Source organism: Melanerpes formicivorus, unplaced genomic scaffold (assembly GCF_026170545.1).
Source record: "Melanerpes formicivorus ecotype bairdi unplaced genomic scaffold, bMelFor1.0.p_v2 SCAF_67, whole genome shotgun sequence".
NCBI classification, from domain to species: domain Eukaryota; kingdom Metazoa; phylum Chordata; class Aves; order Piciformes; family Picidae; genus Melanerpes; species Melanerpes formicivorus.
Genome location: NW_027142419.1, coordinates 369,028 through 393,359, shown reverse-complemented (window position 1 = coordinate 393,359; position 24,332 = coordinate 369,028). Strand labels below are relative to the sequence as shown.

Here is a 24,332-nt window from a genome sequence, read left to right as displayed (position 1 = left end):
GCGAGACAGGAAGTGACCTCAGGGCCACGCGCGCATGGCGCCTCCTGATTGGAGGAGACGGAGGGCCCGGCCTAGGCGCGTGCGCAGTACATGAGTCAGCAACTTTGCAGGCGGTGCATGCGCCGCGAGGGAGCCTCGTCTGGCGGGAGCGCGGCGCATGCGCGGTACCCAAGCCCCGGGAGCTGCCCTAGGGGCAGTGCTTCGAGTACCCGAAAAAGGCGAAAACAAACCCTCAAACAGTCACAGCTCTTCAGCACGCGGCTTTTATTGAGGCGTTCTGCACAGGGGGGAGGTGGCTGACGGGACACGGCCTCTCAGGGGGCTTATCAATTGCTGAGACACGTCATTGTGACAACTGAAATCCATCTACGAGGAGTTAACCACGAGGATCTGGAGGGGAAAGGGTGCTGGGTTCTTCACTCCTGCACCAGGCCAACCCCCGTGTTGTACAGCACATGCAGGTCCAATAAAAAAAAAAAACCAGGAAGGAATTAACATCACCACCATAATAAATAAAGAGCCTGGGAGAGAGTTGCCCTTCAAATTCCTCCCCCAGCCCTGCAGTCTAATTAAGGAGACCCCATGAGGCCATTTCTCACCAACACCCACCCACTTTCTAACCTTCCCAATGCTATGACCCACATCCTCTCCTCAGGCCTTGTTCACACAGCATCAAGCCCAGCATTCAAAGCCCAGCAGATGACAACTCCTCCATCCTCCTCTCACCCAGGCACTGAATCTGGCTGGCACGGAGCAGTGAGGAGCGAGCAGCCACCTGTCCTTACTCTCCTCTGCAGTGTCACTGGGGAGAGAGCAGATTTGAGGGCTTTAACAGAGGTTTCAGAGAGTTCTTTGTGAGTCATAACAGGTTGATGTCTCTTTTCCATCCCTTCTCACTGGGAGGCAGAGAGTTGTGTTAGCAGACTTCCTCCTTAACGTCTTCCAGCAAAAATGTTCAGTAGGTTTTTGCACCCCTCAGTCACCCAAGGTGGAACTTCTAACCAAACCCAGCAGCACTGCAGGGTGGCAGCACTGCAGGGTGGCAGCTCTTCAGCCTGCCCAGCTCTCAGGCACGCTCTGCAGCCTTGGCCTCGCAGCCTTAGCGCCAGGCGCGGTTGAGCAGCTTGACCTGAGCCAGTCTCTTGGTGATCATCGTGGCGAACACCAGCCCGAAGAGCACGCTGCTGATCAGCACGTAGTCGTAGTCATCTTTCAGCACATCAAACTGCTTTGATGGGTACACTCTTGTCTGGTAGATGTCCAAGCCATAGGCGACCACCTGAAGAGGTAAGATCGTGAGCTATTAATGAAGCTCTGAGCTTAAGGAGGGTGCACTGAGGTGGGTGCCATAGAATCAATAAGGCTGGAAAAGACCTCAGGGGTCATCAAGTCCAAGCTGTCACCCAACACCTTATGACTACTAAACCATGGCACCAAGTGCCATGTCCAATCCCCTCCTGAACACTTCCAGGGATGGGGACTCCACCACCTCCCTGGGCAGCACATTCCAACAGCTAACAACTCTCTCTGGGAAGAACTTTCTCCTCACCTCCAGCCTAAACTTCCCCTGGCACAGCTTGAGACTGTGTCCTCTTGTGCTGATTGCCTGGGAGAAGAGACCAACCCCCACCTAGCTACAACCTCCCTTCAGGTCAGTAGGGTAGCTAGGGTTAGGACAAAAGGAAACAGCCTCAAGTTGTGCCAGGGGAAGTTGAGGTTGGACATGAGGAAGAATTTCTTTGCTGCAAGAGTGGTCAGGCATTGGAACAGGCTGCCCAGGCAGCTGGTGGAGTCACCATCCCTGGAGGTGTTCAAGAAACATGCTGACATGACACTGGAGACATGGTTTAGTGGCCATGGTGGTGGTGGGTTGGTGGCTGGACTTGACCTTAGACATCCTTTTGAACCTTAATGATTGCATGATAAGTGGAACAGGCTGCCCACAGAAGCTGTGGAGGCTCCAAGTGTTCAAATCCAGGTTAGAATAGCATAGAATTAACCAGGTTGGAAAAGAGCTTTGAGATCATCAAATCCAACCTCTCACCCAGCACCATCTGATCAACTCAACCATGGCACCAAGTGCCTCATCCAAGCTCTTCCTAAACACCTCCAGGGATGGGGACTCCACCACCTCCCTGGGCAGCACATTCCCATGGCCAATCTCTCTTTCTATGAAGAACTTCTTCCTAACATCCAGCCTAAACCTCCCCTGGTGCAGCTTGAGACTGTGGCCTCTTGTTCTGGTGCTGGACACCCAGAAGAAGAGACCAACCCCTACCTGGCTACAACCTCCCTTCAGGTAGTTGTAGACAGCAATAAGGTCTCCCCTGAGCCTCCTCATCTCCAGGCTAAGCAACCCCAGCAAAAATTGGATGAGGCCTTGAGCAACCTGGTGTTAGAGGAGATGTCCCTGCCCACAACAGGGCAGGGTTGGAACTAAATAACCTTTAAGGTCCCCTCCAACCCAAACCATTCTGTGACTCCCATTCTACACCACCAAACACATCAGAAGTGATTGGCTCAGGTCTGTAGCTGTGACTAGGAGCAGAAACGATTAAGGGGTGAACAGCCACATTACCAGAAGTTACAAACCTCCCTGGCACATGCTGCAGCACCATGCTGCTCTACCAACACACCCCACAGTCAGACACTGAAGCCACCACCCTGCACTCACCAAACAAGTGGACTCTAGGCCAGAGGGGGCTGTGTAAATCCCTCTCATTCGGGATATGGTTTGATTGTAGTTGATAAACCTCTCAGCGTGGATCTGCACGTCAGGGGAGTATGGAATCAGGTTCTCTTCCCTGAAAGGCATTTGAAGAGGAATTCAACCCCAGTGAAACAGGACCTGGAGGCCACCACCTGTGTTTCTCAATGGGATCAGCAGTAGCTGCCCTAAACCAGCAAGCTTTTCCCAAGGCAGATTGAGTTTTGCTGCAGGATGAAGGTCAAAGGGGCCAGCTGGGTCAGGCCACACTGCAGCAGCCTTCTTGTAGGCTTCTAAAGTTGTCAAAGCAGTGTAACTCTGAAAACTGGAGAGGGTTGTGCAGACAACAGCCTGGCTTTGCCCACCTCCCAAGAGCTGCTGCATCCCAGACAGAATTCCTCCCTTGGCACAAAGCACCACCTAAGCAACCTCACCTGATCTTAGGCAAGGCTTGCCCTGAACCTGCCCAGGCTGAGCTGTTCTGCTCCACATTACCCTGCCACACACAACATCCATCCCTCTTCCAAGCCTCCCAGGAAGAGCTGTGACAGAACATTCCTCACCTGCTTTGCTCCGTGGGGATCTCTGGGCGGCGAGGATCCAGCAGAGCCTTTGGGAGGGAGAGGATGGCCCCAGAGGGAAGCCCAACTGTGCATCACAAGAGACACAGCTTGAAAATGGCCATTTCTGACAGCAGGTTTGAACTCCTAACATAAAGACTCTCCTGCTGCTTATACATGAACCTGCCAGCAGGTCCAGTGCAGGACTTTTGGGGGTGAGTTGCACTTTCTGTGCCACACTTGGCTGGCGGATGTGCCAAAGACATTCACGAGCACCTCTGCTGTGAGGACAGGCTGAGGCAGCTGGGGTTGTTCAACATGGAGAAGAGAAGATTCCAGGGGGACCTTAGAGCTGCCTTCCAATACCTGAAGACAGCCTGCAGGAAGGCTGCAGAGGGACTTTCCATGAGGGTGTCTGGAGACAGGGCAAGGAGGAATGGTTTGAAGCTGAGGGAGAGCAGGGTTAGAGTGGAGCTGGGGAAGAAGTTCTTCAGTGTGAGGGTGGTGAGACTCTGGCATGGGCAGCCTGGAGAGGCTGGGGATGCCCCTTCCCTGGAGGTGTTCAAGGCCAGGTTGGATGAGGCCTTGAGCAAGCTGGGCTGGTGGGAGGTGTCCCTGCTTGGCAGGGAGCTTGGAAGTGGCTGATCTTTAGGGTCCCTTCCAACCCAACCCATTCTATGGATCTGTGAATGAATGAGGACGGTGCCCAACACTCCAGTGCTGAAAAGCTAAAGCAAGGATGTGGTGTCCAGGAGGTTATGAAGTGATGCCTGAACAGCCAAATACTCCCATGGCAGGGGGGCTGGAGCAGATGATCTCTGAGGTCTCCCTGCCAACCTGAGCCATTCTATGGCTGAGAACGGAGCAGCGCAGCCTTACCGAGCAGGTGCCGGCTGGTGATGCCTCGCTCGGTGATGGTGGCCTCCATGGCACTGATGGCAGAAGGGAAGATGTAAGACTGCTGGAGGACCTGAGGCAGGATGGGGCGGTCGAGGGAGCTGTAGGCTGTGGCATTGTACTGCTCTGTGCCCTCATACAGCTCCAGCACAGTGAACTCGTTCCGCCGAGCCTTCGTGTTCCAGTACTGGTACTGAGAGAGAGAAGCAGGGACAAGAGGTAGCAGGAAACCACAGACAACGGTCAAAAGCTGCCTGGCAGAGCAGGACCTGAGGGTGCTGGTTGACAGCTGGCTGAAGATGAGCCAGCAGTGTGCTCAGGTAGCCAAGGAAGCCACCAGCAGCCTGGCCTGGATCAGCAATGGTGTGGGCAGCAGGAGGAGGACAGGGATTGTCCACTGTGGCACTGCTGAGGCCACACCTCGAATATTGCCTTCAGTTTTCAGACTCTCACTCTAAGAAGGACATTGGGGTGCTGGCACAGTTCCAGAGAAGGGCAACAAAGCTGGTGAAGGGTCAGGAGGAGCAGCTGAGGGAACTGGGGGTGTTGAGCCTGGAGAAAAGGAGGCTGAAGGGAGACCTCACTGCTCTTTATAACTTCCTGAAATAGGCTGAAGCCAGGTGGGGGTTGGCCTCCTCCATAGGATCAGGTGATGGAACAAGAGGAAATGGCCTGAAGTTGTGCCAGGGGAGGGTTAGGTTGGATATGAGGAGCAATTTCTCTTCTGCAAGGGTGGTCAGGCATTGGAACAGGCTGCCCAGGGAGGTGGTGGAGTCCCCATCCCTGGAGGTGTACAGAAAACATGTGGACATGGCACTCTGGGACATGGTTTAGCAGCCATGGTGGTGTTGGGTTGATGGTTGGACTCTATAGAATCATAGAATCAGTAAGGTTGGAAGAGACCTCAGAGAGCAGCAAGTCCAACCTGGCACCCAACATCTCCTGACAACCAAACCATGGCTCCAAGTGCCACATCCAATCCCTTTTTGAACACCTCCAGGGATGGGGACTCCACCACCTCCCTGGGCAGTACATTCCAATGGCTAACAACTCTCTCTGTGAAGAACTTTCTCCTCACCTCCAGCCTAAACTCCCCCTGGCACAGCTTGAGACTGTGTCCTCTTGTTCTGGTTGCTTGTGAGAAGAGATCAAGCCCCACCAGGCTACAACCTCTCTTCAGGTAGAGCAAGAGAGCAAGAAGGTCTCCCCTGAGCCTCCCCTTCTCCAGGCTAAACCACCCCAGCTCCCTCAGCCTCTCCTCATAGTGCCTGTGCTCGAGGCCTCTCCCCAGCCTCACTGCCCTGGAGGGCAAAGTCTCCTCCCTACAGGTTCAGCCCCCACCTCTCCAACACAAAGAACGAGGTGAGACTAAACTTACCACCACCCAGTTCTCTGAGTGAACCATGTGGACAGGTCCCTTTGCTTTCTTCTGCACTGAGGAGTGGATGATCCTGCCTGTGACTCCGTCAATCAGGTATATGCCGATGAACGTGCGCTCGTGGTGCGTGTCTGTGCTCTCCGTCACCACAGCGAGCAGGTTGGGGTTCAAGGACTAGGGAATAAAGAGGGAGAGAAAAAACCCAACTGAGATCTCAACTTCAGTACCACAGGCACCCTGTTTACCACCTGAGGGAACAGAACAGAACAGAACAGGTTGGAAGAGACCTTCAAGATCATCAAGTCCAACCCATCATCCAACACCACCTAATCAACTAACCCATGGCACCAAGCACCCTGTCAAGTCTCCTCCTGAACACCTCCAGTGATGGTGACTCCACCACCTCCCCAGGCAGCCCATTCCAATGGGCAATCACTCTCTCTGTGTAAAACTTCCTCCTGACCTCCAGCCTGAACCTCCCCTGGTGCAGCCTGAGACTGTGTCCTCTTGTTCTGGGGCTGGCTGCCTGGGAGAAGAAACCAACCCCCACCTGGCTCCAACCTCCCTGCAGGGAGTTGGAGAGAGCAAGAAGGTCTCCCCTGAGCCTCTTCTTCTCCAGGCTAAGCAACCCCAGCTCCCTCAGCCTCTCCTCCCAGGGCTGTGCTCCAGACCCCTCCCCAGCTTTCTTGCCCTTCTCTGGACACCTTCCAGCAGCTCAACCTCCTTCCTAATCTGAGGAGCCCAGAGCTAGACACAGGACTCCAGGTGTAGCCTAAGCAGTGCTGAGCACAGGGCACAAGGACATTCCTGCTCCTGCTGGCCACACTCTTCCTGCTGCAGGCCAGGATGCCATTGGCCTTCTTGGCCCCCTGGGCACACTGCTGGCTCCTGTTCAGCTGCTGTCACCCAGCAACCCCAGCTCCCCCTTGCCTGGCAGCCAGTCACAAGTGCACTTTGTTGGATGTGTTTCTGGAGCCCCCTCCTTGCAGGGTAGAGCAGCAGGTGCCTGAAAGGTGGTTGTAGCCGGGAAGGGGTTGGTCTCTTCTCCCAGGCAACCAGCACCAGAACAAGAGGACACAGTCTCAAGCTGCGCCAGGGGAGGTTTAGACTGGAGGTGAGGAGAAAGTTCTTCACTGAGTGAGTCATTCGTCATTGGGATGTGCTGCCCAGGGAGGTGGTGGAGTCCCCATCCCTGGAGGTGTTCCAGAGGGGATTGGATGTGGCACTTGGTGCCATGGTCTAGTCATGGGGTCTGTGTTTATAGGTTGGACTGGATGATCCTCAAGTTCTCTTCCAGCCTTAGTGATACTGTGATACTGTGAAGTCAAGCAGAAGCTGGCAGGGCACCTTATAGAGAACGCTGCGGTCCCCCATGACGCGGCCCTGGGAGTGCACGTGCTCGTTGGACCTCTTCCCTTTCACTGCCACGATCCTCTGCACCTCCGTAGGGATGACCACCTCCCAGCTCTCCTCTGTCGTCAGGTCCTGCAAGAAAGCACCAAACACAGTGGTGGAAGAGTTAAAAGTCAGGAAAAGTTTTTACCTTGCCCTCAAAAGGCACCAACGCCCCCAGTAAGACACTGGGAGCTGTCAGGAGACCTTCTTGCTGTCTGCAACTCCCTGAAGGGAGGTTGGAGCCAGCTGGGGGTTGGTCTCTGCTCCCAGGCAACCACCAAGAGAATAAGAGGACAGAGTCTCAAGCTGTGCCAGGGGAGGTTTAGGCTGGAGGTGAGGAAGAGGTTCTTCGCAGAAAGAGAGATTGGCCATGGGAATGTGCTGCCCAGGGAGGTGGTGGAGTCCCCATCCCTGGAGGGGTTTTAGAAGAGCCTGGCTGAGGCACTTGGTGCCATGGTTTAGTTGATCAGATGGTGCTGGGTGATAGGTTGGACTCAATGATCTCTGAGGTCCAGTCCATCCCATTCCATCCCATCCCATCCCATTCCACTTTTCAATGTTTAAGGTTCCTCAGGCACATTTGGAGGCTGAGCTATTTCTGTCCTGAGCAAAACTCTTGTGAGCCAAATGAACAGATTTGCTCTTTGACTGGAAGGGTTCTCAGACTGGAACAGGCTGCCCAGGGAGGTGCTTGCATCCCCATCACTGGCAGGGGTTTCAAAGCCACAGAGATGTGGTACTGAGGGCCACATCCTGGGCTGCAGGAAGAGAAGCATAGCCAGCAGGGCCAGGGAGGGGATTCTGCCCCTCTGCTCCACTCTGCTGAGACCACAGCTGGAGCCCTGGGGCCAGGTCTGGAGCCTCTGTGCCAGGAAGGATCTGGAGGTGCTGGAAGGTGTCCAGAGAAGGGCCACGAGGAGGAGCAGAGAGATGGAGCTCCTCTGCTGTGAGGACAGGCTGAGGGAGTTGGGGTTGTGCAGGCTGGAGAAGAGAAGGCTCCCAGGAGACCTAATTGTGGCCTTCCAGGATCTGCAGGGGGCTCCAAGAAAGCTGGGGAGGGACTTTTGAGGGTGTCAGAGAGGGATAGGACTGGGGGGGATGGAGCAAAACTAGAAGTGGGGAGATTGAGATTGGCTGTGAGGAAGAAGTTGTTCCCCAGGAGGGTGGTGAGAGCCTGGCACAGGTTGCCCAGGGAGGTGGTGGAAGCCTCCTTGCTGGAGGTGTTTGCAGCCAGGCTAGATGTGGCTGTGAGCAACCTGCTGGAGTGTGAGGTGTCCCTGCCCATGGCAGGGGGGTTGGAGCTGGCTGAGCCTTGAGGTCCCTTCCAACCCTGACCATTCTATGACTCAGGTCTATGGTTCAGCCCCAGGCTTGGCAGAGTTAGAGAACAGTTGGACTCCACGACCCTTCCCAAGCAAAAAGATTCTGTGACTCTCTGATTCTCCAGAGGACACTTAGGGAAGTGATGTCACTTAGACTGTGAGGAGTTTTTCCCCTACCTTTTTCAGCCTGAACCCAGAGAGCTTTCCCTGCTCAGCATCCACTAGATAGAAGAAGATAGAATGAGCTATTTCTTCCAACTGGCGAAGGACATTTTTAGTTGCTGGGAAAGGTGTGACCTGGAAAAGAAGAATTGGAACACACACTGCAAACCAACTCACACACAGAAGGAGAGGGGGGAGGGGGGAAAAAAAACCCAGACCCAACACAGAAAGATTATGTCAAACATGTTTATCAGGATGAGGCTTGGCTTAACCAGAATCACCTCACTGGTTTGGCTGAAATGTGACCCGACAGCATTTTTCTTTCCCACCTTGCTCCACAAGGGAGGGGAACCATTAATGAGATGCTGAAGACAGCTGCCTCCAGGCAAAGCAATTCACCTTGTACTCATCATCAATCAAGAGCAGCACTTTGGCATAGTCTTGGTCCATAATGGGCAGAAGCAACGTCTGGAGAATTGGACGCTTCAAAACGGGGGGAGCCACTTGACTTCTCTTCCCAAAGATGGGGTTGAAGACGTACAGGAAGCTCATTTTGGTTTCCTAAAGGCAAAGGAGAGATGCAAAACGCTTCCTGAGCTGGGAAACTCAGGAGTTCCTGAGCTGGAAAACCCTTCCTAAGCTGCAAGCCTCTTCCTAAGGTGGAAAACTCTGGAATTCCTAAGCTGCAAGCCTCTTCCTAAGGTGGAAAGCTCTTCCTAAGCTGGAAAACTCAGGAATTCCTAAGATGGAAAACCCTTCCTAAGCTGGAAACCCCTTCCTAAGGTGGAAAACTCTGGAATTCCTAAGCTGCAAGCCTCTTCCTAAACTGGAAAGCCCTTCCTAAGCTGGAAAGTTCTTCCTAAAATGGAAAACTCAGGAATTCCTGAGCTGGAAAACTCTTCCTAAGCTGCAAACCCCTTCCTAAGATAGAAAACTCAGGAATTCCTGAGCTGGAAAACCCTTCCTAAGCTGCAAACCCCTTCCTAAGGTGGAAAACTCTGGAATTCCTAAGCTGCAAGCCTCTTCCTAAGCTGGAAAGCCCTTCCTAAGCTGGAAAACTCAGGAATTCCTAAGCTGGAAAGCTCTTCCTAAGCTGGAAAACTCAGGAATTCCTAAGCTGGAAAGCTCTTCCTAAGCTGGAAAACTCAGGAATTCCTAAGCTGGAAAACCCTTCCTAAGCTGCAAGCCTCTTCCTAAGGTGGAAAGCCCTTCCTAAACTGCAAACCTCTTCCTAAGCTGGAAAACTCAGGAATTCCTGTGCTGGAAAACTCTTCCTAAGCTGCAAGCCCCTTCCTAAGGTGGAAAAATTAGGAATTCCTAAGATGCAAACCCCTTCCTACATTGGAAAGCCCTCCCCAAGATGGAAAACTCAGGAACTCCTAAGCTGGAAAACCCTTCCTAAGCTGCAAACCCCTTCCTAAGATGGAAAACTCAGGAATTCCTAAACTGGAAAACCCTTCCTAAGATGGAAAACCCTTCCTAAGCTGCAAGCCTCTTCCTAAGGTGGAAAGCCCTTCCTAAACTGCAAACCTCTTCCTAAGATGGAAAACTCAGCAACTCCTAAGCTGGAAAACCCTTCCTAAGCTGCAAACCCCTTCCTAAGATGGAAAACTCAGCAACTCCTAAGCTGGAAAACCCTTCCTAAGCTGGAAAACCCTTCCTAAGATGGAAAACTCAGGAATTCCTGAGCTGGAAAACTCTTCCTAAGCTGCAAACCCCTTCCTAAGATGAAAAAATTAGGAATTCCTGAGATGGAAAGCACTTCCAAAGGTGGAAAACTCAGGAATTCCTAAGCTGGAAAACTCTTCCTGAGCTACAAACCCCTTCCTAAATTGGAAAGCCCTTCCTAAATTGGAAAACTCAGGAATTCCTAAGCTAGAAAACTCTTCCTACATCAGAAAGCCCTCCCTAAAATGGAAAACTCGGGAATTCCTAAGCTGCAAACCCCTTCCTACATTGGAAAGCCTTCCCTAAGATGGAAAACTCAGGAACTCCTAAGCTGGAAAGCCCTTCCTAAGCTGCAAACCCCTTCCTAAGGTGGAAAACTCAGGAATTCCTAAGCTGCAAACCCCTTCCTAAGATGGAAAACTCAGGAATTCCTAAGCTGCAAACCCCTTCCTACATTGGAAAGTCCTCCCTAAGATGGAAAACTCAGCAATTCCTAAGCTGGAAAACCCCTTCCTAAACTGCAAACCCCTTCCTAAGATGGAAAACTCAGGAATTCCTGAGCTGGAAAACCCTTCCTAAGCTGCAAACCCTTTCCTAAGCTGGAAAACCTCTTCCTAAGCTGGACACCCCTTCCTAAGGTGGAAAACTCTGGAATTCCTAAGGTGCAAGCCTCTTCTTAAGCTGGAAAGCCCTTCCTAAGCTGGAAAACTCAGGAATTCCTAAGCTGCAAACCTCTTCCTACATTGGAAAGCCCTTCCTAAGCTGGAAAACTCAGGAATTCCTAAGCTGCAAACCCCTTCCTAAGATAGAAAGCCCTCCCTAAGTTGGAAAACTCAGGAATTCCTCAACTGCAAAGCCCTTCCTAAGCTGCAAACCCCTTCCTAAGATGGAAAACTCAGGAACTCCTAAGCTACAAACCCCTTCCTAAAATGGAAAACTCAGGAACTCCTAAGCTGGAAAACTCAGGAACTCCTAAGCTGGAAAACCCAACCTGATTTCCTACCTGCTGCTTGTTGGCCTTGACTTTACAAACAAAAAAACCCCAGAAGACCTCTTTAGCTCAACACAAAAAGAACCACTGTGTAAAAATCTCTCAGGAACAAGTCCTCCTTTTGCTGCTTTAGGTTTGGAGCTGAAGAAGGGAGAAATGGATTTCCTTCCAGCCTGGGCCAGAGCCTTCAGTGCTGCAGGCATCTTGATGCTTTCAGCTTGGTGCTGTTAGTATAACCCTGTTCTGCTTCCACAGGGACAGGTGATGATTTCCTTTCCTTCACTGGTGGCTCTGGCACTGGGCTTGTAAACTCTGGGAGCCCTAATTTACCAACTCCTTACTCAGCTCTTCAGGAATATATGGAACATAGTTATACAATGCAGGGTGTGCCCTGGATTCAGCCACTCCACCCTCAAACCATTCTTTGGACATGCAGAGGCTCCATCCCACATTTCTCTACCAGAGCCACTCTGTGCCACAACACAGTGCTCGTGGCTTGAAATCCCAGGGGCCAACTGCTGAGGTAGTCTCAACACAGTACCATCTCCTCCTCAGGTCTGGGGCAGAAAACAGCCTGCAGCTAGCTGAAGGGCAGCCATTGTCACCTAGCTACCCAGGATTTAACTCACAGGACCAAAGAATCTGGATGGAATTATTTCCTCTGTTTCAATAAAAGGCTTCCAAATGAGCAGCCTTCGTTTCAGTCAGGGTTTTGTGTCTGCTTCCCTTCAGCTCTCACTCTGCTCCTGTGGGTAACCAGATGATACACCCAAGATCTTTTTTGCCTTCACCCCTTCAAGGGGCAGACTTCCTCTGTCCCTCTTCTGAACCTGCTCAGTGTGGATAGGGACTCACCTTGTCCTTCACAAGCAAGGTACACTGTGGAGGGTGTGGGAAATGAGCTGTTGTTCTTTGGACCATCAGCTTGAAGGAGGAGCTTGGCCTCACATTCCTGAGATACTGCTTCCACAGGATGGTGCCAGAGCTGCTTTCAATGCCAAAAAGCTGAGGAAAGAGACACAGGAAAGCTCAGAATAAGACATCTCCCACATTCACAGATTCATAGAATGCTTTGGGTTGGAAGAGACCTTCAAGATCATCCAGTTCCAATCCCCTGCCATGAGCAGGGACACCTCCCACTAGCCCAGGTTGCTCAAGGCCACATCCATCCTGGCCTTGAACACCTACAGGGAGAGGACATCCACAACCTCCCTGGGCAACCTGTGCCAGTATTTTTCCTCACTGGAAAGAATTTCTTGCTCATTTCCAGTCTCAATCTCCCCTCCTCAGGCTTCAACCCATTCCCTCTTGTCCTGTTACTACATCTTTCCTCAGGATATGACAGATCAAGAAGAGTCTTAGATCCTCTCCAAAGCTACTACAAAACTTTCTGCCCATCTTTCTGGCCACACCTTGAGTCCTGTGTCCAGTTCTGAGCTCCTCAGGTTAGGAAAGATGTTGAGATGCTGGAAGGTGTCCAGACAAGGGTAAGAAAGCTGGGGAGGGGTCTGGAGCACAGCCCTGGGAGGAGAGGCTGAGGGAGCTGGGGTTGCTTAGCTTGGAGAAGAGGAGGCTCAGGGGAGACCTTCTTGCTCTCTGCAACTCACTGAAGGGAGGTTGGAGCCAGGTGGGGGTTGGTCTCTTCTCCCAGGCAGGCAGCCAGCCCCAGAACAAGAGGACACAGTCTCAAGCTGTGCCAGGGGAAGTTTAGGCTGGATGTTAGGAAGAAATTCTTCCCAGCAAGAGAGATTGGCCATGGGAATGTGCTGCCCAGGGAGGTGGTGGAGTCACCATCACTGGAGGTGTTTAAGAGTAGCCTGGCTGAGGCACTTGGTGCCATGGTTGAGTTGATCAGATGGTGTTGGGTGATAGGTTGGACTTGATGATCTTGAAGGTCTCTTCCAACCTGGTTAATTTTATCCTATTCTATCCTATCCTATTCTACCCTATTCTGCCTTGCCCTACCCTACTCCATTCTGCCCTACCCTACCCTATTCCATTCTGCCCTACCCTACCCTATTCCATTCTGCCCTACCCTACCCTACCCTACCCCATTCTACCCTACCCTACCCTACTCCATCCCACCCTACCCTACCCTACTCCATCCCATCCCATCCTACCATTCTGCCCTAAGCCTGGCTAAAAACAGGGGTGGAAATTCGGAGCTGAGACTCTCACTACAGGCAGAGATCCCTGCCCTGACCTCCTCACCTTGCCCGAAGCAGTGACCATCACCATCATCTTCTGGAGGTTGAACTCGTCCCTGGCCAGGTTGTCGATGTTGATCTCGTTCCTGATCTGGCTGCGGGGCTTCCTGGCGTCGTAGAACATCTTCCAGAGGTGAGCAGTCCAGGCCTGCAGCAGGATGAGCTGGGAGGACAGCCGCTTCAGAAACATGCCCAGCAAGCCATCTGCAGGAGCACCAAGGCTGGGAATGAAAGGCAAACCCAACCCACCCTGCCCCACTCCCCCGCTGAAATGATGGTCTCAGCCAGCAGAAGGAACACTGCCATGCATCAACCCCAGGCTGGTTCTTTGCTTCTGCCTCCCACCCCACAACAGCAGAGCTTCAGTTACCATTTCTGTGACAGGCCCTGGCAGTTACCTCAGAATCACAGAATCACCAAGGCTGGAAGAGACCTCAAAGGTCATCAAGTCCAACCTGGCACCGCAGACCTCATGATTAAACCATGGCTCCAAGTGCCACATCCAATCCCCTCTTGAACATCTCCAGGGACAGGGACTCCACCACCTCCCTGGGCAGCACATTCCCATGGCTAACAACTCTCTCTGGGAAGAACTTTCTCCTCCCCTCCAGCCTAAACTTCCCCTGGCACAGCTTGAGACTGTGTCCTCTTGTTCTGGGGCTGACTGCCTGCTTGGGAGAAGAGACCAACCCCCACCTGGCTACAGCCTCCCTTCAGGGAGTTGGAGAGAGCAAGAAGGTCTCCCCTGAGCCTCCTCTTCTCCAGGCTAAGCAACCCCAGCTCCCTCAGCCTCTCCTCCCAGGGCTGTGCTCCAGACCCCTCCCCAGCTTTCTTGCCCTTCTCTGGACACCTTCCAGCAGCTCAACCTCTTTCCTAACCTGAGGAGCCCAGAACTGGACACAGGACTCCAGGTGTGGCCTAAGCAGTGCTGAGCACAGGGCACAAGGACTTCCCTGCTCCTGCTGGCCACACTCTTCCTGATGCAGGCCAGGATGCCCTTGGCCTTCCTGGCCCCCTGGGCACACTGCTGGCTCATGTTTAGGCAGCTGTCAATCAGCACCCCCCCTCCTTCACTTTGGTACAGTTCCTTCCAAAAGATGACCCTAACCATCAAAGCAAACTTTCCTGCAGAGCACATAAGCTCTTTCTTTATATTCAGAGTCATTTTGGTTGGAAAAGGCCTTTAACCTGGGCCTGCACAGCCCAGTGCATGACATTTCTCTCTGACACTTCCATTTCTGGCCTGTGTGCACAGACCCAGAGAATCACTGAGTCCTTTAGGCTGGAAAACACCTTTAAGCTCATCCAGTCCAACCATCATTTAACACCACCAAGGCTGGAGGCTAAACCATGTCCCTCAGCACCACATCTCTGTGGCTCTGAAACCCCTCCAGGGATGGGGATTCCACCCCCTCCCTGGGCAGCTTGTGCCAGTCCTTGAGAACCCTTCCAATCACAGAGCAGATCTCTTCATTTGGTTTACAGAGCTTTGCTCAGAGTAGGAACAGTTCAGCCTCAAAATGTACCTGAGGAACAGAGAAAGCTCCCAGAGTCTTATTGGTGTCTTTTGAGGGCAAGGTAAAACTCCTCCACTGCTCTTTTTCCTTGCAGGACCTTCCTTTTTCACTGCTACACTGATCCTGAAGGAGGATATAGACCTAAAGCTTACTGATAACCCCCCCCCCCCCTTAAATCTTACCTACCTACAAGGTCTGTATCTCCCCTTGCACTCATTGCTCAGAGCAAAAGCAGCCCCTGAAGTGGAGACACTAAAGCACTGACTTCTGCCCAGCTGGGGTTTATATTTAGCTCCTCAAAATAAGCAAAACACCCTGAGGAAAGCAAGCAGGAGAGCTCAAGTTCCACGAGGAAGCATTAGTGGGGGGGATCAGAAAACACTGCATGCAGTCTGAGGTTACCTTGAATGGCTGCATCCAGGAGAGCAAGAAACAAAACAAAACAAGAGAAAGCAGAGACAAAAAGCTATTGCAAGTGAAGTCTTTCAGAAAGGGGTCAAAGGGAAATGGAGACATGGGCAAAACCCTTCCTACTGCTGCTGCCTTTTTACTATGGCAATGCCACACACTCATGCCACCTGCATTTGGCATTGGGCTTCAAAGGCTTGGACAGAAGTGGGTTTGTTTCTGCTCAGTTTAATTGTCACCAGTGACACATGAAGCCTGACTCTCAGCTCAAGAGGGAAGAGAACACATCTACTGAGAAGAAAAAGCAAACCCACAAAGGGGATGGTGTTCAGTTTATGGCTTACCTGCTTTCTTCCCAAACTCTCCCTCCAGCTCAGCCTGGGCACCTGTCAGAGGTAGATCTACCATCTCCAGGCTTACCACTTCTGCCAGTGACTCCTCTCTACTCCAGACAACTTTTCCTGCAAAGGAATGAACAGAACACTGGAAAACTCAACTTAATATCTGGGAAGAGGGTCACTCAAGATAAGCCTTCCAGTGGCCTTTCCAATGCAAATCCTTACTCTCAAGAACATGCAGAACTGGGGGTGTGCCTCTGGCTACCACCAGCTGATTATCTGTTCTGTGAAATACCTTGTGGATCTGCAGCCACTGCTGGCAAACACCCCAGAGGGTTAGCAAAAGCAGCCTGGTGTTTTAAGAGTTCACAGCCATTGAGTCAATTCAAAACAGATATAGAGGGTGAATGCCTGGCTGCCTTTTCAGCCCTAGAAAGTTCAGGTCACAGACATGAGCTCCCAGCCCTTGCTGCAAATTAACATCTCTGCCTTGAGGATCTTTTCTGAAGGTGCTCTGTGGAAGATTTCACAACAGGACTTAAAACTCTCCTGCTTCAGAAGGAAGTGTTGAGATCTGCACAACACCCTTGGCACTTGGCTCTGGTCTACACCAAGCAAACTGCAGAACTGAGATGCCTTCCAGGGGTGGAAGAGGCTCCAGAATCATTCCTGGGACTTAGTTAGATCTCATTTTGTTACTCCCAAGGGAAGCAATGGCAAAATATCATCATTTGGGAGTTTCCCCTAGTCCTACAGTGGCAACGTGTGTGTGTGCTGTAAGCTACCTGGCTGCTGGAGGAACATCAGCATGTGGTCTTCTGTTTGCACCAAGGCTCGATAGCCCACTGAGTCATCCTTCTTCAGGAAAACTTGGATGTATAGCTGGGGGAAGAGAGGGAAACAGGGAGGTTAATGACCTCCTTGGAGAACACAGAACTCCAGGGTGAAAGAAGGGCAAAGAGTGGGGTTGGATGCAGTAATCTGGTGTGTCTGCAGAATGCCTTTCGCTTGGTCTGAAGGTGAAATCAAGTCAGAGGAGGGAGGGCTCTGCAGAACTGAAATAGGATGATAGGAAAATAGAGATGGAGCTGACAGGGAGAGATGGAGCTGACAGGGAGAGATGGAGCTGACAGGGAGAGATGGAGCTGACAGGGAGAGATGGAGCTGACAGGGAGAGATGGAGCTGACAGGGAGAGATGGAGCTGACAGGGAGAGATGGAGCTGACAGGGAGAGATGGAGCTGACAGGGAGAGATGGAGCTGACAGGGAGAGATGGAGCTGACAGGGAGAGATGGAGCTGACAGGGAGAGATGGAGCTGACAGGGAGAGATGGAGCTGACAGGGAGAGATGGAGCTGACAGGGAGAGATGGAGCTGACAGGGAGAGATGGAGCTGACAGGGAGAGATGGAGCTGACAGGGAGAGATGGAGCTGACAGGGAGAGATGGAGCTGACAGGGAGAGATGGAGCTGACAGGGAGAGATGGAGCTGACAGGGAGAGATGGAGCTGACAGGGAGAGATGGAGCTGACAGGGAGAGATGGAGCTGACAGGGAGAGATGGAGCTGACAGGGGGAGATGGAGCTGACAGGGAGAGATGGAGCTGATTGATAGAGATGGAGCTGATTGATAGAGATGGAGCTGATTGATAGAGATGGAGCTGATTGATAGAGATGGAGCTGATTGATAGAGATGGAGCTGATTGATAGAGATGGAGCTGATTGATAGAGATGGAGCTGATTGATAGAGATGGAGCTAACCAGGTTGGAAGAGACCTTTGAGACCATCAAGTCCAACCTATCACCCAACACCATCTGATCAACTCAACCATGGCACCAAGCACCCCATCCAGACTCTTCCTAAACACCTCCAGTGATGGTGACTCCACCACCTCCCTGGGCAGCACATTCCAATGGCCAATCTCTCATTCTGGAAAGAACTTCTTCCTCACCTCCAGCCTAAACCTCCCCTGGTGCAGTTTGAGACTGTGTCCTCTTGTTCTGGTGCTGGTTGCCTGGGAGAAGACTGTGCTCACCTGCTGTGGCTTAGTCCCACTCTGCTCCAGGGTAAAGGTAATTGTGGTGTCCAACAATCTTTGTCCAGTTTCAACGAGGTAGAGATTAATGTTGTAGGTCTGATTGGAACAGGTCAAGGAGTCCTGTAACAACAGGCAGAACAGAGCTGAGTCAAACATCACTGCCACAGCAAATTCTGCTACATGGGAAATCCTTCTGCAAGAGCTGTGGCTTCAAGGTCCTTCCAGATTAGCTGCTGCAAAGCAGCAGTCACTACAAAGATGCTGCAACCCCTTTCCCATGCTGCTCCTGCACACAAAGGAATGAAATGGACCCTCAGGAGCTTCCACACTTCTTGGGAACAAGAGCACTTTGTACCTGCTTCCTGGCCTCCTCCTGACTACCTCCAGCATGAAGGCCTTCAGCACTTCCAGGTTTCTGAAATGAAAGAAGAGGTCATGAGGCTGCAGAGCCCAGGAAGCATACAAAAACATTTAGGGTTTGGAGTGACTGACAAGGCTCAGCTTGAGCCTGGAAAAAAAAGGCAGGGAACAGCTCTGTTCTACTCTGTTCCTCTTCAAAATGAAACCTTGCTAAGTTTGCCACCCCCCCCCAAGAAGTGAAATCCTCAACAGCTCAGGAGAGCCAATTGTCAGGTGACACACTCACCTTACACAAGGCTGTGCACAGGACAGCAGAGCATAACAGAATTGGTTTAGTTGGGAGACACCTTTAAGATCATCACCAGCCCAACCTTTAATCCCACACTGCCAGGGCACCACTAAACCATGACCCTCAGCACCACATCTCTGCAGCTGTGAAACCCCTCCAGGGATGAGGACTCCACCACTGCCCTGGGCAGCCTGTTCCTGAGCCTGGCAACTGTTCCTCATGTCCAGCTTAAACCTCCTCTAGCACAGCTTGAGGCCATTTCCTCTTATCCTATCTCCTGCTCCTTGGGAGAAGAGACCAACACCCACCTGGGAGTTGTACAGACAGAAGATCATAGAATCAATAAGGTTGGAAGAGACCTCAAAGATCTCCCCTAGGTCTCCCCACAGACAGCTTTAGCTGAAGATAACCAAGATGCTTCACATGTCTTAGAAGCTAATTGCAACTTCCTGTTACCCAGTGCTACTCCCCATCCCTGGGCCTGTGAAGGATAACACTTGTGGAACCCACCCCCAGTGCACAGCCATACTAAAGCTGAGCTGGTCACAAGCAAGCAAGCAAGTTGTCCTCACCAGCTCACTCCTGCAGGTCAGGACAGCAGCCACAGTTTTCTCCCCTGTTGTTGCAAAACTCACCAGAGCTGCCTGGAAAGAAAAAACAAACAGCAGGAAATGATGAAGCAAAGAAGAACTCACCCAAATCCCTCACAAAAAGCAGCTAGCTCTGTAATAAGTTCAGCCATAGTGGAGTGTAAGCCAGGTCATCCTTCCCAGCCAGATGAAACTCCATTGGTTTAGCAAACAAGAAAATAACCTCCTGTAAGAACCTAGCAGGTGTTCTATCTCTTAGGAGGAGAAAATTGTTTGGTGTGAGGGTGCTGGAGCTCTGGAGCAGGCTGCCCAGAGAGGTTGTGGAGTCTCCTCTGGAGAGCTTCCAACCCCCCCCCGGCCACTGTGCTCCGGGGCAAGCTGCTGTGGGTGCCCTGCTTTAGCAGGGGGCTTGGACTGGATGATCTCCAGAGGTCCCTTCCAACCCCTACCATGCTGGGGGTCTGTGAAGAGTGAAACCACTTCTGATAAAGATGGAAACAGCTCACAGGGTCACAGGATGTTAGGGGTTTGAAGGAACCTCTGGAGATTTTTGGGTCCAACCAGAGCAGGACCAAACAGTTGATCTGCCACAGGTTTCTGAACCATCATGTCCAGTGTTGCTGAGCTGCTTTAGAGCTTGTTTGCTACTCCAAATCTCTCAAAGCACTGCTGCACTGACAGCCATCTCTCTGCCCACCTCAAAACCAGGAAACTCCCCCAAGGCTGACAGCTGTTGGCACCAAAACACATTTCCACTGGCACCTGAAAACATTTCAGCAGCTAAGCATAAATGAAATCAAACAGGTTTAAGTATTGCAGCCAGGAGAACAGTGGAAAGGAGCAGCTCAGTGTTCTGAACAAGCTGCTAAGTCCTGAGGTGTGTGCCTGTTTTAAAGTGTTTTAAGCTGTAGCTGGCCCACTCACACAAGTGCATTTCTTGTGGTTACCTGCTGGAAGTCCCTAAGGTGACTGAGCAGCCCCTGCTTGTACTGCAGCAGGGAGAAGTGGCTTGGAGAGAGCTGCAGGAAGAACTGAGTCCTTGAGGCTCCAATGACATTGGGTTGAGTGGCCAATATCCTGGGCTGGAAGTCATCAGCAAACTCCAGGTCAAGTGACTGTGGAAGAAAGGCAAGTGCATGTGTTGGTGTCAAGCAGCAGGAGCAGAGGACATGGTTACAAGCTGCAGCAGGGGAGGTTCAGGCTGGATATTGGGAAATATTGCTTCACTGAAAGGGCTGGAGTGGCACTTGGTGCCATGGTTTAGTCAGGAGGGCTGAGGTGACAGGTTGGACTTGATGATCTTTGAGGTCTCATCCAACCTTGGTGATTCTGTGAATGGGCTGCCCAGGGCAGTGCTGGAGTCACCAGCCCTGGAGGTGGTCAAGCATCATGTGAACCTGGCACCTAGGGACATGCTTTGGTGTTGACCCTTCAGTGCTGGGTCAAGGGCTGGACTGGATGACCTTTGAGGCCTCTTCCACCCAGATGTATTCTGTGATGCTGTTGTGCTTCACTGAAACCAACCCTTTTCTTTTATCAGCAGCAACATAAGCTTGGAAAAGGGTTCCCCATGTCAGGGTTAAGACAGCAGAAGCAAAGATGTCACTGGAGCTAAGCTCAGCCAGAAGCAATCATTACACAGACAGTTCTCTCTCCATTCCTTCAATTCATCCCTCCAAACACCTCTCATCATTCTCTAGTTCTACCCAAAGGAGAACCCCCTGTGCTGCCAGGCTGTCAGACAGCAGAGAATGAGCTCTGTACAGGGCTCTTCCAGCACTTCTCACCTGCAGGGGGATCTGCTTCATCTCCTGCTCTGTCTCCAAGGAGCAGACGTAGAGTGACTGAGTGTCCATGTCCACACAGACCAGCACTGCCTGCCCCACCACACCACACAGGCCCTCTAAGCTCTTCAGCCATGGAGCTGCCACTCTGACCTGCCAAGAGAGACAAACTGTCAGTGGAGCAAATCTTCAAAGAAGCAACTTGGACACAAGCAGGAATTCAAACCAGCATTATTTCTACCTGTGACCCTGGGAGAAACTATCTGACAGCTTGGGACTTCCTGTATTCATAGAATCATGGAAGGGTTGGAGTTGGAAGAGACCTTAAAGATCATCCAATTCCAACCCCCTGCCATGGGCAGGGACACCTCCCACTAGCCCTGGTTGCTCAAGGCCTCATCCAGCCTGGCCATCAACACTCCCAGGCAGGAGGGCATCCACAACCTCCCTGGGCAACCTGTTCCAGTGTCTCCCCACCCTCACTCTAAAGAATTTCTCACTCATCTCCAATCTAAATCTGCCCTCCTCAAGCTTCAGCCCATTCCCTCTCATCCTGTCACTACAAGCCCTTGCTAATAGTCATTTCCTTGCTTTTTTGCAGCCCCCTTCAGGCACTGGAATGGTACTGAATGGTCTCAACCAACAGCTGCAAGCCTAACTCTGTTTTGTCTTCAGGAAGTTCAGCAGTGAAATCCATTTAGTGGCCCACAGGCAATGCCACAGCGAAAGGAGACTTTTATCTGTACCACAACAATGAATTGCTCTGCAGAGCACAGCCCAGGTAGCAGGAAGTCCATCTGTTAACATCACATGCAGCATTTGGGACCCAGAATCAAACAGTACCTGTTTGGTAACCTCTCCATCTTCCACACTGAATGTCAAAACAGTCAAGTGGCTCTGGGGAACAATTCCAAGCACGTGGATCACCCCAGTCCCATGGGAATACAGCATCTGGTACTGAGTAGCCTCACTGCAAGAGAGGCAGTGACCATGAATCGCTGTCATAGGATCATAGAATCAGTCAGGGTGGGAAGGGACCACAAGGATCAGCCAGTTCCAACCCCCCTGCCATGGGCAGGGACACCCCACACTACATCAGGCTGGCCAGAGCCTCATCCAGCCTGGGCTTAAACACCTCCAGGGAAGGGACCTCGACCACCTCCCTGGACAACCCATTCCAGGGCTTCACCACTCTCATGGGGAAGAACTTCCTCCTCCCCTCCAGCCTGAATCTCCCCACCTCCAGCTTCATTCATGGCTCAGGTTGGTAGTACATCAGACCCTTAATGGGAAGGTCTTGAGTTCAAACCTGCAGTGGGCAGTAGTGTCCTCCCTACTCTAGTCATGAGGTCTGTGGTGACAGGTTGGACTCCATGATCTTTGAGGTCTCTTCCAACCTTAGGAATACTGAATTCCAATCCCCCTAGTCCTATCACTACCTGAGAGCCTGAGCAGTCCCTCCCCACCCTTCCTGTAGCCCCCTTCAGATCCTGGAAGGCCACAATGAGGTCACCTCAGAGCCTTCTCTTCTCCAGACTGAACAGCCCCAACTCCTTCAGTCTGTCCTCATAGGAGAGGTGCTCCAGCCCTCTGCTCATCCTCTCTCACACTGCTATTTTCAGAAGCCAAAGGCAGGTACAGCACCCTTTCCTCTCCAAGGCAGCCTGTCAGAAGTTTACACTTCTACTCCAGACCTGCCCTTACCTCTCTGGTAAGTGCTCCACCCACTTCTGGTGCCCATTGGAGAGGTAGTGAAGAGAGATGGCTGCCTTCTTCAGCACCGCCACGTACTTCACCACGTCCTGCAGCCCCACCAGGCTAGCCACCTGGAAGCTAAGCAGCAGGTCAGCAACTGGCAGTTAGAGAATTACCTCCCTCCAGGAAAAACCCAAAAATGGCCTCTGCTTGAAGATCTTCAAACACTTCACAGCAGTCCTGAAGTACAACTCAGGGCCTCCTTTATCCTTGCTGATTTCAGCTGAGAGGAGGAGGCTGGAAGCCAAACACACCTCAAGCCAGGTGCAGGCTGAGCATGCTGTGTATTTAAGGAGGAAATGCATCCATAAAAACAACAATCTATCTTTTCCTCTTATTGGTTGCTAAGAAACAGAAGCAGCCTTGGATTTAACTGTGAGGTTCAGGTGTTCCCAAGGATGTCAGCCAGGTCTCGTTTCAGAAACCCCACACTTAACTTAATTTTCCCTTATAATGCAAGTTCAGAGAAGGTCAGGAATCTTGTTTCTTCCTTCCCAGGGGCAGCAGACAGTGCAAAGGCAAGAGCCTACCTGCCAGTGTCCAGGGATGTCTCCCAGTTCAAGCCACCAATGTTGGTCTCCCAGGAGCGCAGGATGCGTCCGGCATTGGACACAGTGATGGCATCTGCCCAGGAAATGAAGAGGAGGAGGTGAACACAGGCCTTGTGCTGACCACAGAGCACCACAGCAAATCCAACTTGTTGTCTGACACATGGTTGAGATCCCACAAAGATAACTGCAAGCCCCCACCACACCATCTGCATGGTTATGAAAGGCCACGAGAACGATCAGAGGGCTGAAGCACTTTCCCCTGTGGGGACAGGTTGCAAGAGTTGGGGTTGCTCAGCCTGGAGAAGAGAAGGCTGCAGAGTGACCTTAGAGCAGCCTTCCAGTACCTGAAGGGGGCTAGAGGAGAGACTTTGTACAAATCATGGAGTCACAGTATCACATAGTATCACAGGATGAGGGGCAAAGGATTTGAGCCAGGAGAGGGCAGATTTAGACTGGAGATTAGGAAGAAATTCTTTCCAGTGAAGGTGGGGAGACACTGGCACAGGTTGCCCAAGGAGGCTGTGTGTCCCCCTTCCCTGGAGGTGTTCAAGGCCAGGCTGGATGAGGCCTTGAGCAGCCTGGTCTAATGGGAAGTGTCCCTGCCCCTGGCAGAGGTGGCTGGAACTGGATGATCTTCAAGGTTGCTTCCAACCCAAGCCATTGTGTGATCCTCCTCACCTTGCCCATGGATCAGCATTGCATCTATCACTCCTTCAGGGGTTCCCTTGTCCACATGGCGCCACACTGAAGGAAACAAGTTAGGGATGAACACAATTTGCTCCTTTAAAGACATCTGCTCGCTATAATCTTTAAACCTAGACTACCCATGGCAATAAGGCTGTGCACAGAACAGCCTGCTGCCTTAAGCAAGAGCTGACAGAACCTGCTCAGGCTAACAGAACAACAGCCCCAGTGTTGAATTATTAGAACGAAAACCATGGTGCAGCTCGTTTGCCACATTAGCTTTAGGGCAAAACGCACCTGCCCCACAACATAACCTCATTCACTCACAGATTTCACCGCTCCTGGAGTTCAGGGCAGCCACAACATTCTTTTCCGTGGCAACGATGAGCTTCTTCGAACCCTGCGAGGCCTCCAAGGAGGCGAACTTAAGCTTCCCCACATACTGCTGCCTCCTGGGAGAGGAAAAGCGAGGGGAGGTGAAGCAGCACAACGAGGCAAAGGGCGAAGGCCTGCCGGGTAGCTGCAGCAGGAGGCAGCACGGCTGGCCCAGGGTCTGCTTGCAGGACCTCGGCTCGGTGGGGGCGCCCCAGCTTTCCCCCAGCACTCACCAGTCGAACTTGCCCACTTGGTCCTCATAGACTGCAGTCGCCGGGGGCAGCAGCAGCAGCAGCGCCCACACACCAGCCGCCATAGCGTCCCGGGGGCCTTAGCGCTTCGGGGCTGCCCGCGGCGC

General features: G+C 52.1%; 1 protein-coding gene across 1 annotated transcript; it reads right to left on the bottom strand.

Moving 5' to 3' along the window:
- Positions 1-247: 247 nt before the first annotated feature.
- Positions 248-24,310, bottom strand: EMC1 (ER membrane protein complex subunit 1). The gene is made up of 23 exons (XM_068162716.1): positions 24,208-24,310; positions 23,927-24,051; positions 23,594-23,659; positions 22,895-22,988; positions 22,314-22,442; positions 21,453-21,579; positions 20,613-20,762; positions 19,773-19,940; positions 18,808-18,879; positions 17,942-18,001; positions 17,584-17,706; positions 16,336-16,432; positions 15,557-15,673; positions 13,292-13,491; positions 11,936-12,085; positions 8,821-8,982; positions 8,437-8,556; positions 6,890-7,027; positions 5,543-5,716; positions 4,147-4,357; positions 3,271-3,355; positions 2,675-2,804; positions 248-1,279 (listed from the first exon to the last, which is right to left on the bottom strand). The coding sequence occupies exons 1-23, from the start codon at positions 24,288-24,290 to the stop codon at positions 1,100-1,102; spliced, it is 2,961 nt and encodes a 986-aa protein (XP_068018817.1). The 5' UTR covers positions 24,291-24,310; the 3' UTR covers positions 248-1,099.
- Between the last annotated feature and the right edge of the window lie 22 nt (positions 24,311-24,332).

Excerpts from the sequence above, each read along its gene's own strand:
- EMC1 (XM_068162716.1), bottom strand. The coding sequence starts at position 24,290 with ATGGCGGCTGGTGTGTGGGCGCTGCTGCTGCTGCTGCCCCCGGCGACT. Across the intron at positions 19,941-20,612 it reads TGAAGCAGATCCCCCTGCAG|TCACTTGACCTGGAGTTTGC; the intron begins GTGAGAAGTGCT and ends TTTCTTCCACAG. Across the intron at positions 16,433-17,583 it reads GTGGGACTAAGCCACAGCAG|CTATACATCCAAGTTTTCCT; the intron begins GTGAGCACAGTC and ends CTCTTCCCCCAG.